Source organism: Peromyscus eremicus, chromosome 12, assembly GCF_949786415.1.
Source record: "Peromyscus eremicus chromosome 12, PerEre_H2_v1, whole genome shotgun sequence".
NCBI classification, from domain to species: Eukaryota; Metazoa; Chordata; class Mammalia; order Rodentia; family Cricetidae; genus Peromyscus; species Peromyscus eremicus.
In genome coordinates this window covers 38,605,557-38,620,793 of record NC_081428.1, presented here as the reverse complement: position 1 = coordinate 38,620,793, position 15,237 = coordinate 38,605,557, and the positions used below count along the sequence as shown (strand labels likewise).

Genomic DNA, 15,237 nt, shown 5'->3' with positions numbered 1-15,237 from the left:
TACTAGAACAGTGTTTCTCAACCTAAAGGGTGAATGACCCTTTGACAGGGGCCACCTAAGACCATAGGAAAACAGATAAAATCAGTTATGAAGTAGTGACAAAAATAATTTTATGGGTGGGGTCACCACATGAGGAACTGTATTGAAGGGTCGCAGCATTAGGAAGGTTGAGAACCATTGTACTAGAGCCTCTACATGGGTGGCTAAGATCCCTGGCTCCCTATGCTAATGAGTTCTGGTTTCAGACTGGAGGGAAAGACTAGCCCACAACGTCTGAATGAAAGTGGTAAAAGTCTATATGCTGGCAGGAGCAACAGCCCTTCAGAAGTCCAGGGGAAGGCTAATCTGGAAAACTATTTCCAGTACCCAGCCTTTTGGCCCAGCGCAAGAGCTCAAAAACACATCTAGAGAAATTATTAATTTTTAGAATAATATGTCATAACAAACCATCTGGCATAACTGTACTCATCAGTCACTCCTGGAAAGGATGAACTAATACCATTAGTTTCATTTGATTAAATCCTCTTTTCTAAATTTCCACCCATCTGTCCTGCCAAATTCAAAGTTCTTTCTCTATGAAGGTACCAAAACCCTTCAGAAGAAATAAAAGGGTAGAGCACATAGCACATGTAATTACTCTTCAGAAACAGCCACTCTAGGTAGCAATCACAACTGGCTGTAGAGCCTGTACCAACATCTAGACAGGAACGTGACAGAAGCCAGCCTAACCCCTCCAGTTCTCCAGTGCCTGTAAACCCTGGTGTGTGGAACTACTGAGAATCAGTCGTCACATCTTGTGAAGCCTCTGCATCACACACACACACAAACACACACACACACTGGGGAAACCTCTTGGGACCCCACAGGGATATTTAAACTCTTGGGTTTGATGACTAGTCTGTTTATTCTGAAATTGTAGAAATGCTTTCGTGTGTGTGTGTGTGTGTGTGTGTGTGTGTGTGTGTGTGTGTGTGTACATACACAGAAGTACCATGGACTAAAGCCAGCTTCTGAAGTCCAAAGGTCTAGTAGGGATGCATGTCTGAGTTGAAATCCTATGTGAGAATGTATGCTGTAAACTTAACACCTGCAGTTACCGACCGTGCGGCTTATCCATGGAGAAAACTCTGCTACTGGACAGATGTTTTATGTTCACATAAGGTAAAATGCTTTACCTTTTCACCGGGGACAGCTAGTTTCCTCTAACCCAATGGTTCTCAACCTTCCTAATACTATGACCCTTTAATACAGTTCATGTTGTGGTGGTGACCCCTAACCATAAAATTGTTTTCATTGCTACTTCATAACTGTGATTTTGCTGTTACAGATATATAATTATATGTAATTATATATAATACATATAATAAATGTACATAATGTAAATATCTGATATACAGGATACCTGATATGAGATCCCTGCGAAAGGGTCATGACCCACAGGTTGAGAGTCATTGCTTTAACTCATTCCCCTATCTTTCTAATCGTTACATGGGGAGTAACATTTTTGCCTTATTTCTCATTCCTACCCTGGGACCAGCCACTTAGCCTAAATTTTAGCCAAAAGCTAAGAATTCTGGAACCATTTACTAAAACCAACTGCCTACCCCACTGCTGCTGCCTTACTTATTTTGTATGATTGCCAAGACAGCTCCTTAGACAAGCAAAAGAGGACACAGGCCAAGGACAGCCTGGTAAGCAGGATGGTTTCCCTCACAGGGATTGGAAGTGGAAGCCCCCCTTTATACCTGTTGGGATATGTGGGTAAAAGGGAGGAGGCATTTTGGGGGAGACAGTCCTGTGTCATCTTTCAATTCCCAGCTGAGCTCAGCCTAAGACACACTCACCAAGGATCCACAACAGTGCTGTGTCCCCAGACCACATATGAGGCTTTGTCATCCCGGGCAGGAGAGGCTGTAGCCACGTACACTTGATTATCAACAGCCCTGTTGTCAACAGACAGACAGAAAGCAAATACTTTACACTTTGTAGACCTGCAATATGTTTTTTTTTTTTTTTTTTTTTTTTTTTGAGACAGAGTTTCTTTGTGTAGCTTTGGAGCCTGTCCTAGAATTCGCTCTGGAGACCAGGCTGGCCTCAAACTCACAGAGATCCGCCTGCCTCTGCTTCCCAAACGCTGGGATGAAAGGCGTGCGCCACCACCGCCCAGATGCAATATGTTTCTATCCAAGTATATACAGTTATTAAAAAAAAAAAAAGACAGAAACTATGAAAACACTAGAAGAAAACATAGGAAAAGGCTTCTGGACATTGGAATGAGCAATGATTTTTAGGAATAAGACACAAAAATAGGCACATGGCATTATGACCAAACTAAGACAGCAAATGAAGGTACCAAGAATGGCAAGAAAAGCTCCAGGAAGGAGAAATATATACAAATACGTAGCTAACATCTCTAAAATCTCAATATCACAAGACAACCCAATTTCAAAATGGTGAAGCATGTCTGTAACTCCACCAGTCGGGGGAGGCTGAAGCAGGAGGAATCAGAGTTCAAAGTCAGCCTGGCCTACTTATTGAGACTCAAGGAGGAGCAACAGAGCTAACTAGGTATTAAAAAGAAGCCAAACAAACAGTGCTACAATTCAGGGCCGGAATGTCCTCCAAAGGCCCATCTGAGGCTGGCTCCTCAGCCCACAGCACTCCTGGGAGGGGAGCTAATACAACTTTTACAGGGAGTAAGTCACAGCGGCAGAAGTTAGGCTATTGGGGGTGCCCTGGAAGAACACGGGACCCCAGCCCCTCCTCTCTCTTTTCTGCCTGGGGTGAAAAGGCCCGCACTACACTCTCCAGTCAAGTAAAATGAAACCTCTGAAAGTAGGGCCAAGATACACTGTCCATCCTTCTAAGTTCTTTATTTAGGGCATTTTGTCACAATGATAGACAGCTGACAAACACAAATGGCCAACGGAAATATTTTTAAAACGCTCAATATCACTAATCATCAGGCAAATGCAACTCGAAACCATGATGACCAACCACAAACTGCCTCACTCTAGTTCAAATGGCTGTTATCAAGAAGTAAGAAATCCCGGTGAGAGTGTGGAGAAGAAAACCACTACTAATGTGACTGTAAGTTAGCATAGCCATTGTGGGAAGCAGTAGAGTTTCCTTCAAAAGTTATAAACAGAACATGTGGTCCAGAAATCCTACTAAAAGGTATAAATCTAAATGAAATAGAATAGCACATGAAAAAAATCATTTGAACCCCAGCATTGCTGGACTATTCACAAGAGCCAAGAAATGGTAACATCCTGTGTCTGTTAACTGACGAGTAGATAAAGGTCGTACTATGTACAACAGAATGGCGCTTAGCCATTGCAAAATGGATGGAACTGGGTTGGTGAAATAGTTCAGGTGTGCCGCTCACGCACGCATGCGCACACATACATACAGACACACAGAAAAAAAAGAAGGAGAGAAAGAGGCGTATGTACAATCTAAAATAAGTTGATTTTATAAGCCAGGCATGGCACAGGCCTTTAATCCTAGCATCTTTAGAGGGCACTGCTATGGCATTGGAGACCGTATCCAGCAGAGCTCTTTGTACAGATTCACCCTTTCTAAACGCATCTGGATGCCAGGACAGGCTGGGTCAGGGGCAGAATTCCACTTATGGCTGATACTCCATCAACACTGAGAGGCTTGATTCCTTTCTTACCGGGCTCGCTGGAGCAACTCCCAGTGGGCAGGTCCAGTGGTCAGATTGAAAGCTCCGGGATACACTAAGAGCTGGCAGCCTCCAGGCATGAAAGAAGAAAATGCAATGTTGAACACTCGATGACTCTGGTCCCACCCTGTATTCCTTATCCAACAGAGCCAAACTCAAACTCTTCCACACACAGCAAGAGGTCGGTCTGGTAAGACACAGACAGATACGACTCTGAATTTAAAAGTCTTAGAGCTATTCCTATAAAACACAGCCACAAGAAAAATGAGCTGGATGGCTGACATCAGAACTTGTGCCTTCACTTTTAAAAAAGTAGAGAGCTGTGATCAAAATGTTGCTCGGCGCCAGATGGTCAGCACCGCACAGTGAAGTGTGTGATGTGACTTTCCAACCGACTGGGGCAATACGGTTTCCGACACTGTTAGGCCCAGAATGCACGCGCCTCATCTGCTGAACAGGTCATCCGTACCACTTCACTTAGGTAAGTGACGGTGGTTTCAGTGCCGTCGTAAGGAGCTGGGATGTGCTGAATGCCACCAGACGGGCTTTGTAAGTTCTCTCCTTGGTCCTCCTTCAGAGCAGTTCTCTGAGGGAGCTAGAAACCACACCTCTTTAGAGAGGAAAAATGAGGGATCAAAGTGCTGTGCCAACTCAGGGGAAGGGCTAGAACCAGAATTCGGATCTCCTGACTTGGCTCATTCTATTTTACAAACAGGAGGTCTTGTCCAGACCAAAATATTACTGACTATAGATGTGAGTACTGAAATCCAAGAGGGTACAGACCATTGCTCCGTTTCCAGTGAACTCCCTGTAACTTCAGCACAGTGATAGGAGGGAGGCAGAGGGTGGACAGGGTATTCGGGAACGAAGCTTCTGCTTTGGCTACACAGTGTATGAAATCATATCCCCCAAACCATATCATCCGCAGAAGTCTGTTTAGCAAGCTGGTGTGGTAGAGCTGGACATGAATACATTAACACTCTACCTCCAAGATTTGGTGCATTTGTGCAAATTTTCTGTGTTTTTGTTTGTCTTGTTTTGTTTGGTTTTTTTGTTTTTGTTTTTTTTTTTTTTTTTTTTGAGCAACTTCATGTTAAGGGCTCCCTTCATGCCACAGGACCATCCTTCCCAGACTCAAACCTCCGAGTAGCTTCCCAACCCACCTGTATAGTATTATCTCACCTCTCTGTGCATAGATTTGTGCCAGTTCTGCGAAGCGCATATCGTAGCAGATGCCCAGGCCTACTTTGCAGTAAGCTGTTTCCAAACAGAAAACACACCCATGAGAAGTGAATCTCCGGCAGCATGGGGCAAAAGGGTAAACCTTCTCTGATCACAAAACACTGACAGGGAAGAATTGATACGGGACTCCTATATAGAGACAATGTGTACGTTCAATCCTATTGGGATATCATCTCAAAGATATCATTCACCACCTCAGGACAGCTATGAGAAGTTCCTTGTGAGTCATGCGTACTATCTAAGTAGGGTGTGTCAGTTGTGGCCCAACAGGAACACTGTGGATGGTCAGGAGGCTGTAACCCAATGGAAGAGAAATACCATGTCAAAACCCTGGGTTTCTATTCTGTTCAAACTTTCTAGACCTCTGACTGCTTACCTTCCCCAATTCTGAACTTTTAGGGATGCTAAGTGAAAAAGGTGGGGACAGACATAGAAGGAAAAGTATCTGCTCCTCTCTTCTGGGATTACTATAAGAGGCAAACGTATCTGGTACGTACGAGTGTCAAATGTGGAGAGACTGTCACCAGGACTCAATGTTTTAGATTCTTGAAATGTAATTTTCCCAGGAACATCAATGTCAAACAGATGGATCTGCATCACAAATAATTGATTTGGTTACTGTGGGAGCCCGTTTTCGGGTTCCTCGTGGCTTTACCCAGCAGATCCGCATAGAGGATGATTAGGACCACGGGCCTGAGTGCAGGTGTCTGAGATGGTCTGCACTTGGCTGTGCTGGGGGAGGAGGTCTTTTGCTCCACCCCTTGGCGTCTCTATAAAAACCCTGGGGCAGAGACAGTCGGGGCCCGTTGGAATAGGTTCCAGGCCCTCTCGAGGGTTCCAGGCCCTCTCGAGGCTATCCTTTATTTTCTATCTGTTTATCTCCGCAAGATTCTATAAATCCTTCTATCTAATATTTCCTGCTGCTCGCACTCAGGAAAACTCTGGGGAACTGTGGGGGTGGTGGGTAAACGCCCCACAGGTTACCCCTTTCCCCACAGGCCTCACAGCAGTAGTGGCAGATATCTCACTGTGGTCAGATAAGGAAATACTCTTAAGACTGACAATACAAACATCCCGTTTGCCCATATTGCACCTACAAGCTGACTGACATCAAATCCCTATTGCTCTGTGTGGGATCTCAGGCACAGCATTAAACAATAGGTTTAAATAATCTTGTATTTAAATAAGAGTATTAAATAATCTTGTTTCCGGTCTCTGAAGGAATAGGTTCACTATTTTACCTATTCTATCTACTACAGGAAAATGGGGAAATGATGTAGGTTTTATCACCTGTTTTCTACAGGTGTGCAAAATGCAGTCTCCTCATGGGATGTAATATGTTGCTTTTACTCACTATAAATGCTCAGAATCAGAATCAAAACTGGCTAAAGAGGAGGAGACACTTGGCAGGCAGAGACAGGCGTAACTCTGTAAGTCTGAGGCCAGCCTGGTCTACAAGAATAGCCAGGGCTATGTAGAAACCCTGTATCAAAAAACCAACAATGACAGCAAAGAAAACAAAAAGAATGAGCAGCATTTAAAACAGGCAAGCTGTCGGGCAGTGGTGACGCATGCCTTTAATCCCAGCAATCGGGAGGCAGAGCCAGGCGGATCTCTGTGAGTTTGAGGCCAGCCTGGTCTACAGAGGGAGTTCCAGGGAAGACTCTAAAACTACACAGAGAAACCCTGTCTCAAAAAACATAAAAAAAAAAAACCTAAAAAAAAAAACAAAACCAAAAAACAACAGGCAAGCTGGCATGGGGGCACATGCCTGTAATCCTAGAACTAAGGATGCTCACACCCGGGGATTGCCACAAGTTCAAGGCCAGTCTGGACTACTTGAGTTTAATTTAAAGCCACCCTATTTACATAGAAAGACCCTGTCTTCAAACAAAACAAAAACAAAATCCCAGTAAAATTTTGCAAAACAAAGTCAGCAATGCATATATAATAATGCATCTCTTCCAGATGAGCTTTCTTTTTTTTTTTTTTTCTTTTTTTTTTTTTTCCCGAGACAGGGTTTCTCTGTGTAGCCCTGGATGTCCTAGAACTAGCTCTGTAGACCAGGCTGGCCTTGAACTCAGAGATCTGCCTGCCTCTGACTTCTGAGTCCTGGGATTAAAGGTGTGTGCCACCATCACCTGGCTAAAATGAACTTTTTTCCAGGAAAGCAAATGCAGCTTGACATCAGAAAATCAACCGATATAATTTATCACATGAGTAAAAGAAAGGCAGACGATCCCAAGGATGTCTACTGAGCATTAGTAAACTTACGCTGAGGAGCAGTGGCAGTGACTAAACTCAGGCCATACCCGTACTACATAAGCACTCCACCACTAAGGCGTGTCCAGCCTGTCCCTGGTAAACTTCTACAACCAACCGTGATTTTAAAAACGAAACAACAAGACTCTGCCATGAAAGGAACTCTTTTCATGTCATAGTCATAGTAAACAATGCTAAAACAATCATCATATTTAGGGGAAAAATAATGAACGTGTTCCTTCTGAGACTGGAAACAAGGCAAGGACACCTGTTATTTTCTGGTGGTATTCCTGAGATCCTACACGGAACAACAACAACAACAACAAAAAAGGTGAAATATGGAAGTAGGAGGAAGAACGAACGAGGCTGTCTTTCTCAGATTATATAATTGGTACTCAAAGTTAAATTAGGAGAATTAATGGGTAAATTCAGTAATGTTGCTACATACAAAACCAGTAGTTTAAAGATTAATTATATTTTTACATCCTAGCAAGAAACAGAAAATAGCTGGGTGTTGGTGGCTCACGCCTTTAATCCCAGCACTCGGGAGGCAGAGCCAGGCGGATCTCTGTGAGTTCGAGGCCAGCCAGGGCTACAGAGCGAGATCCAGGAAAGGCGCAAAGCTACACAGAGAAACCCTGTCTCGAAAAACCAACAACAACAAAAAAAAACAAGAAACAGAAAATGAAAGATGATGAGATTTGTATACCCCCTACTCACCTTTCTGTGCTTTACCAATAAACTTCCATCAGGCCCAAACACAGCACAGGTGTTATACAGTTTCCCAGCATCCTCTTCAGGGATGGAGCCTTTCATTGAGGGAAATATATAGTCACTCCAAGCAATAGCAAAAAAGAATGGGCCAATAACTTTGTGATGCTAGGTAAAGCCCTGGGAAATAGTCACTTGGTCCAATAATAAACTTTATCCCAAGCATTCTTTTTCCTCCTTGAATATATGTCAGTGATTAAACTCCAAATTATTGATAAACTATAATTAGGCCAGACGTCACAGGAAAGTTTAAAAAATAACCAAACTGGCCCTGAAATTCAGCCACGACATTTCACAACAGTTAATATGTAACATTAGAGCAAAATCAGGAATTCCTCATTGCTCAAATTCATCATCTTACAACAAAACTGAATCCCAGAGACCCCAGGATAAGAATGTTAAGATACAAGCCTTTCTCCATCACAGAACCAATTCGGTACACATTGCCACCACCTATTCATTCCTAATCCTTAATAATCATGATAATCATGACACAAAATAATCTTGTTCATTATATTTATTGAACCTCTGGAGGTTTACTATGCATGCCCCCCCCCCACCATCAGCACATAGAATACAGGTAAGGTTTCTCTTGCCACATTCTATCTAGTCACACTCCTTTTACAGGGAAAGTTATCAGTTCAGTGTGTTTCTTTCTATGGTATTTACTAGGCCTTTTACATATATAATTCCCTGTGAAAGTATACAGTCATCTTTTGTGGGGGAGATTAATCTAAGTGGCAAATTCTGTTCATAATCATGCTGAACTTGCATATTTTTACACTTAGTGTTTGAAGTGAATCCCAAGCTGACGTTGAACTTAACAATCCTCCTGCCTCTGCTTTCCAAGGGCTGAGATTATAGGTGTATGACACCATCCCTGGCAACCTCATTCTTTTCAAGGGCTGAAATGTGTTAGTTTAAATGTAACAAAAGGCATTCTGATGTTTTTAAGGTTTAGATGTTACACCACATGGAAGGAATTACCTCCAATGAGATAAACGCTATTCTCCTTTGCTACTTCAGAGAGCTTCTGTGTGGACTCTCCAGGAATCTTCTCTGCATATTCAGGAAAGTAGTTTGTTCCATATGGAGAATTAAAGCATTCCTAGATTAATGTTAGAAGAGAAAAAAGGGAAGCAAACCGTTTCAAATTCTGCAGAAAGTGGAAGCACACTACTTCCCACTCTGGTCCTGTGTGAGCAGATACAACACCTTTAGGAAAAGACCTAAGGCTAAACAGCACGCAATCAAAGGCAGACAGGCAATTAGCCCGTAGCCCGGCGAGGACGGAGGAAACAGACCGGTTATTCTGGTGACCCTGGCAGACCGCTAGACCTGGAGACGGTAGAATGACCAGTTTTTGGACATCCAGGCCCACCGTAGCTCAGGTTTATTCTGTGATTTTGGATACTGAGATGAATTCTGGAGTTCAGAATTATCCTAAGTTTGTAAAGCAACAAAACTTACGCATAAAACGTTCTGAAAGCTACAGAAGTGAAGACACTTTACTCACTGTAGACAAGCTGTTTCTAATCCCATCTTGGCACTGTCCTCATGATCCTATGATGTCTCTCTCAGACGGAAAAAGTGGGTGAGGATGAAACAAAGATAGGGATGGGACACCAAGGACAATGACACCAATACAGACATACAACACACAGCTGCCTTCAACAGTTCTCTGACGCCTTTAATCCCAACACTCAGGAGGCAGAGAGGCAGGTGGATCTCTGAGTTTGAGGCTACCCTGTTCTACAGAGAGTTTCGGGACAGCCAAGGCTACACAGAGAAACCCTGTCGAGAGAGAGAGAGAGAGAGAGAGAGAGAGAGAGAGAGAGAGAGAGAGAGAGAGAGAGAGAGAGAGAGAGAACGGGAAGGGAGGGGAGGGGAGGGGAAGGGAGGGGAGGGGAGGGGAGGGGAGAGGAGGGGAGAGGAGGGGAGAGGAGGGAAGAAAAGGAAAGGAAAGGAAGAAAAAAGTGGACGTCTCCTGTAGAATGACATCCAAGACTGACCTCTGGCCTCTCAGGGAGTGCACACACACACACACACACACACACACACACACACACACACACACGAGATTAACAATAAGACTCCCTTTGTTAACGATTCCTGCTTATCCAGGAACTCCAAGGCTGACCCTGTACTTACCTTCCATCAAATATGACACATGGTACAACCTTCAACCAAAGGCTCAAAACAATTTTTCAAAAAATGCTGAACAGTGCTAAAACAGCATGGTCTGACCTGAGCTTAAACGTGACAACCACAGAAAAGCCTTCACTATGTAAGGAACAAAGTAAGCATTCAGTCCCCGAGAGTGTTACCTTGAGGTAATTGCCCTGAAATTTTGTATTCCTCATCTGAATAGAGCAGGTGATCCTGTTAGACCTGTAACCATGTTAGACGTCTTACAACAAAGACCCCTGCTAGTCTTTGTGATAGAGGAGACAAACACCGAACAATACCAAAAGACACCTCTGCAGGTAGGACACATGAGGACCTCCACTGGCAAGCAAGACTGAGGCACGTCCCCGGCTCCTAGAGAGGGCCGGCTGCCCCCATACTTACCGGCAGGGAGACCACTTTGGCACCTTGCTTGGCTGCCTCCCGGACGAGGCTACAAGCCCGGGCAATGTTATCTGATTTAATGGAAGAAACGTGAAGCTGGATGAGCGCCAATCGGAAAGCTGAGGAAAAAGACAAAAGGAAGCCGTCGTCGTCAGATCTGCCCACTAAAAGTTAAGAGAACCAGGATTCCCAAACAGAGCATCTGGGAACGTTTGGACATGGTATTGATTGTCACAACTACGGGCAATCTAAAGGATAAATTACGTCACCGACACTGACAAAACTTGGCTTCTGATGAAGGCCAGAATTGTCCTTAAAAGCATAAAAACTACGATCTCTCATTCCTTGGTTTACCCTAAATATGGTAAACAAAGCTACGATTCGCCCTGGATGCCTCTTATTGAACAGTGACAGAATCTGGATAAAAACAAAAGAAACCAGAACCCGGCATTACTTTCAGGTTGACATACCCGAGCTGTCACCAGAGTTCACACAAACTCACAAGGTCCCCCCGAACCTAAGAAGCTGGGCTGTCTCTGTTTCTGAGGGAAGGGTGGATAAACTCACTACGATCTAGCTTCCACTCTCCCTGAAGCCACTCTAGGGATAAGGTCCCGACCCAGGCTCGGGGCTGGTGGAAAGCTCCAGAGCAGGCTGGAGCAGGGAAACCCGCCACTGGAGTCCTCCGTGCGCAGGACTTGTGGCTTCACCTCCTCAACTGAAGATTCCCTGGCTGCCCTAATAACCATCACACATTGGTAATGACGATGACCCAAGGGGGAGGGACGCAAAACACCCCGAGTGAAGGGCCCAGTATGAGAACAACATTTAAATGAGCATGCCAGGTCGTTGCCCCTATAAGCATTTACAGACCAGGAAGCTTGCTGCGGGAAATCCGCACCAAGTCCCTGGACCAAGTGGCCCTTGAGGCTAACAGACGAAATGTGAAGTTCGAGATGCGACTAACAACCCTCTGTTAGGCGAGGGAGTTAGGGCCCCGAAACGTGAAACCACCACCCACCCCACAGCTCTGGGACCCGCAGGGGGAGCAGCTCAGGACGACTGGCACGGAGACCTGGGCTCGCACGGCGGCCTGTGCTCGCACGGCCGGCGGCCCCACTAGCCCGGGCTTCCCGGAGCAGCCCCGGCTCGGAGCGATCTGAGCGACCGGCAAGGCGGCCCGGGGCACGCAGAGGCCCAGCCGGCTCATCTGCACCGCCGCACCGAAGCCTCCGCTCCCCCCCGGGAGCTCGACGACCAGGCCGCGAGCTACTTACTAGCCATGGCTCTGCTCCGGAGCACCGAGCGCGACGGGGAACGCGACCAGTCAATCCGGTGGCCGAGCGCGGGAGGCGGGGCCGAGCAACGCGCAGAAGGGGCGTGGCCAAGACCTGGGCCGAGGGGCGGGGCCTTGATGAGTTCGGAGCGCTAAGTGTTTGGTTTTGACCTTTGTTATTTTGTGCTGTGTTGCAGTGCTGGGCAGTAAGCCGACGGCTTTGCACTTGTTGAGTACCTATCTACCACTGAGCTACCTCCTTGCCCCGGCTCTGCACTAAAAATGGCTCACTCTTTGCGCTTGGATACATGAAAGAGAAAGGGATAATTACAAATTCTTTAACTAAAGGCCTTCAGAAGGAAGGGCAAAGAGGAGTAGTAGCCTACATTACGGTGGTGTGCCTTAAACGGTTAAGGAGTGGTACCTTTTGGTAGAAAGGCTCTTTATGTGGTAAAAAGGACTGAAATTTCAGGTTGGATCACAGCAGTGGCCAGGGTAATGAATGCTACGTACTGACAGACGTGAGGTGGTGCACCTGGTTGATTCAGGCTAACAGACCTCAGAAGCTTGCTCAGAAAGTGGCAGGGAGAGAGTTGGTGCTAGGCGGTTCTAAGACTTGGCGTTTGTGTTTATTACTTAATTCGCTGTTTTGATTCGTTTGGGGGCTTTTCTGGTTTTCAGACGGGGTCTCATGTAACCCACGCTGCCTTTTAATTTATTATGTAGCCGAGGCCGGCCTTGACTCCCGAATGCAGGGACGGAGTCCTGTACCACACCCCCAGCTACACTGCTTTCTAACTTTTGCAGTGGCTGGGTTGAAAGTGCATACCTCGTCACATTTGCAGAGCCTGGAAGCAAGGGGACTGGCGAGCTGGGACAAGACCGGAACCAAATGCCTGGAGATCAAATCCCCCCAAAGAAAACTTAGCCAAAAGAGCATCGGGGGTGGGGGTGGTGTGGTGTGTGTAAAGGTTGAACCTTTACAAACTTTAGGGTGTAGCATTTGGGGGGTGGGGAGAGAGGCAGAGAGCCAGAAACAACAGTTTAAAAAGGTCAAAGCAGGGGCTGGAGAGATGGCTCAGTGGTTAAGAGCACTTACTGCTCCTGTAGAGGACCTGGGTTTGGTTCCCAGCACCCACGTCGGGTATCTCAAAGGGATCGCAGAATCATCTAATAACCTGGGGACATTGTGGAAGAGGGTAAAGAAAGAATGTACGAGCCTAAAGGTGTGTGTGAGTGAGTGCTGCAGTATGACCTTATTTATCCAGGTATAACATATTCACCCCATCTCCATCTTACACTAGAAACGGCATTGGCCTGGTAGCCACAGCAACTGCTAGAGAATGCCAGGTCTATGGAAATGGATCTTGAAAGGAAAAGTATCCGCTTAAGACCCCCAAGGCCAAGTTCTCAGCACAAAGGAGATTCATTTTCCCCAGAGGGACAGGGAATAAGAGACCAACACTGGAGACAGAGGACAAGGGAGATGGGGAAGAGAACAAGGGAGAAGGGGAAGGGGTATGTGCCCCAGAGGGACCAAGGACTGCCTCTGGATAGAGAGGAGACAGATGTATGTGGTCCAGAGGTGAATGGCAGTTTATAAAGGTTCAGGGGAAACCCTGCGTTAAGATGAGCTGCTAATTTTAATTGGCATGTTAATGAGGTGAGCCAGGGGGCTTTTGACTGCTTGACTTCAGTACTTTGATAGCTGGACCTTGGTAGTCAGCCTCAGGAGGAGGAAGTAGCCAAATAAGGAGAAAGACCTTAGTGGCCAGCTTTAGGAATGTAATCTAATGGTTTTTAGCAAAGCAGGAATAGAGGAGAAGGGCAAGGCCTGCCGGAACCATGCCTGCCACACTCAAGCTGGCCAGAGGCCCTTTAGATCTATTGACCTGTCCTAGTAAAAAGAGGAGGGTAGGGTCACAGGACCATTACTTCCCGAGCTCATCATCCTCCTGCCTCAATATTATTATTTAATAGCTGGGACAATGAGCACCCCAGTACCCCTAAGGTGTCATTAGTTTTAAGCTACCTAAGGTGCATGAATAGAAATAGGAATATAGTAGAAATGTTTACTCTGCAGATAAAATACAAATAAAAAAAAGAACAGACAGCCTTGAGAACAGAAGTTTTGAGCAAACTGTATCCGTTTATTTACAATTGTAATTTATAAACAGTAACACAAACATCTTTACATTAGTATTATGAAAAAAGTCCCATAGCTGAGATGGTTGAAAAATGAGACTTGAGGACATTTCAAAGAGGGTGTCAAGAAAATGGAAAAATGCAATACAATAGTTTGGGGAAGAGTTATAAATATCAAGTACTGCACAGGTGCAATTTCATGCAAATGTCTTCAACCACTCAAATAAATTGTTTTTATTTAGATATTAGAATAAGGTTCTTTTAATTGTGTTATCTTTTATTCACTTGATTTCCATTAAGCAAATTAAAACAACTGGCTACTAGTGGGGTACATCTAGATATTTCTATCAGCCAACCCCTTAAAGAAAATCTATTACGGTTTATGACATGGCAGGTTATAGTTCCTATTTTTCAAACAGATTTTATGAAAATCATCCCATGGTCCAAAAGATGTTTCTGGATCTCTCATCACATGTGACTCATCTGGGCCACAGAAATTAACCTGAGCAAGCTGCAAAATAAAGCAGACTGCTCGGTTTTGTCAGAGTGAAAACAGTTTCAGCTACTGACATTGTTACTGAGAAGACAAAACCAAAAGAACAGTTTTAGAAAGTGATATAAAAACACTGAAATTTCTATGGCTCTCTGATTATCTGTCTTTTTTTTAACTGGACATTAGTGTGGTCACAGGTGATCATCTCAAGAAGGATAAATCAGAGCAGTCAAAACACTCTGAAATATCCTAGACCAAATAATCCATGTAATAAAGACCAATGACATTTTACAGATACCATTCTGTCCCCCAAATGCTAATCTGAACCTTAACATGCCTACTTACTTCTAATGCTGTTAACTGTTCCTTAGCAACCACTGGGATGGAGCTTGGAATCTCTGAGGCAATTAGTCGACAACTAATCACCTCCTGGAGTGAAGAGGAGTGAAACTCATGCTTCAGGGTTTCACTAGGGCTCAGTTTTGAGTTGGCTACAATCTCCATTCATTCCATTAAACAGACTTCAATCTTTTTAAGAACAGAAACAGTGAGCTAATTATTAATCTATACTTTCAATTTTCTGATATTGCTCATTGCAGCAAAACTCAATGTAGCAATTAACTCTCTTCAACTAAATCTATCTCTAAATTTCAGTGAAGACATTGCAAATATGTATGTGTACAGTTGTTTTAGAACCTGAAAATGATGCATATCCCTTAAAACAGCTCTTCAAAACAGAACTGCATTCTGTGCCCTTGTTCCATAGGGCACAAGGCCAGTTACTTCAAA

At 44.7% G+C, this 15,237-nt stretch overlaps 1 protein-coding gene across 4 annotated transcripts in view; it reads right to left on the bottom strand.

Moving 5' to 3' along the window:
• Nit2 (nitrilase family member 2) overlaps positions 1-11,900 on the bottom strand; it is a 33,333-nt gene extending 21,433 nt beyond the window's left edge. For 3 of the 4 annotated variants that reach the window (XR_009382323.1, XR_009382324.1, XM_059277390.1), the window contains exons 1-8: positions 11,812-11,900; positions 10,535-10,653; positions 8,951-9,071; positions 7,913-8,001; positions 5,428-5,521; positions 4,871-4,945; positions 3,680-3,758; positions 1,845-1,943 (exon numbers count right to left, since the gene is read on the bottom strand). Coding sequence is in view for 1 of the 4 variants with exons in the window: in XM_059277390.1 (XP_059133373.1) it covers positions 1,845-1,943; positions 3,680-3,758; positions 4,871-4,945; positions 5,428-5,521; positions 7,913-8,001; positions 8,951-9,071; positions 10,535-10,653; positions 11,812-11,818 (683 nt within the window). In the remaining 3 variants the exon portion in view is untranslated. Of the gene's footprint in view, positions 1-1,844; positions 1,944-3,679; positions 3,759-4,870; positions 4,946-5,427; positions 5,522-7,912; positions 8,002-8,950; positions 9,072-10,290; positions 10,408-10,534; positions 10,654-11,811 lie in introns of those variants that run through there. The other variant, XR_009382325.1, reaches the window with a different exon arrangement.
• Between the last annotated feature and the right edge of the window lie 3,337 nt (positions 11,901-15,237).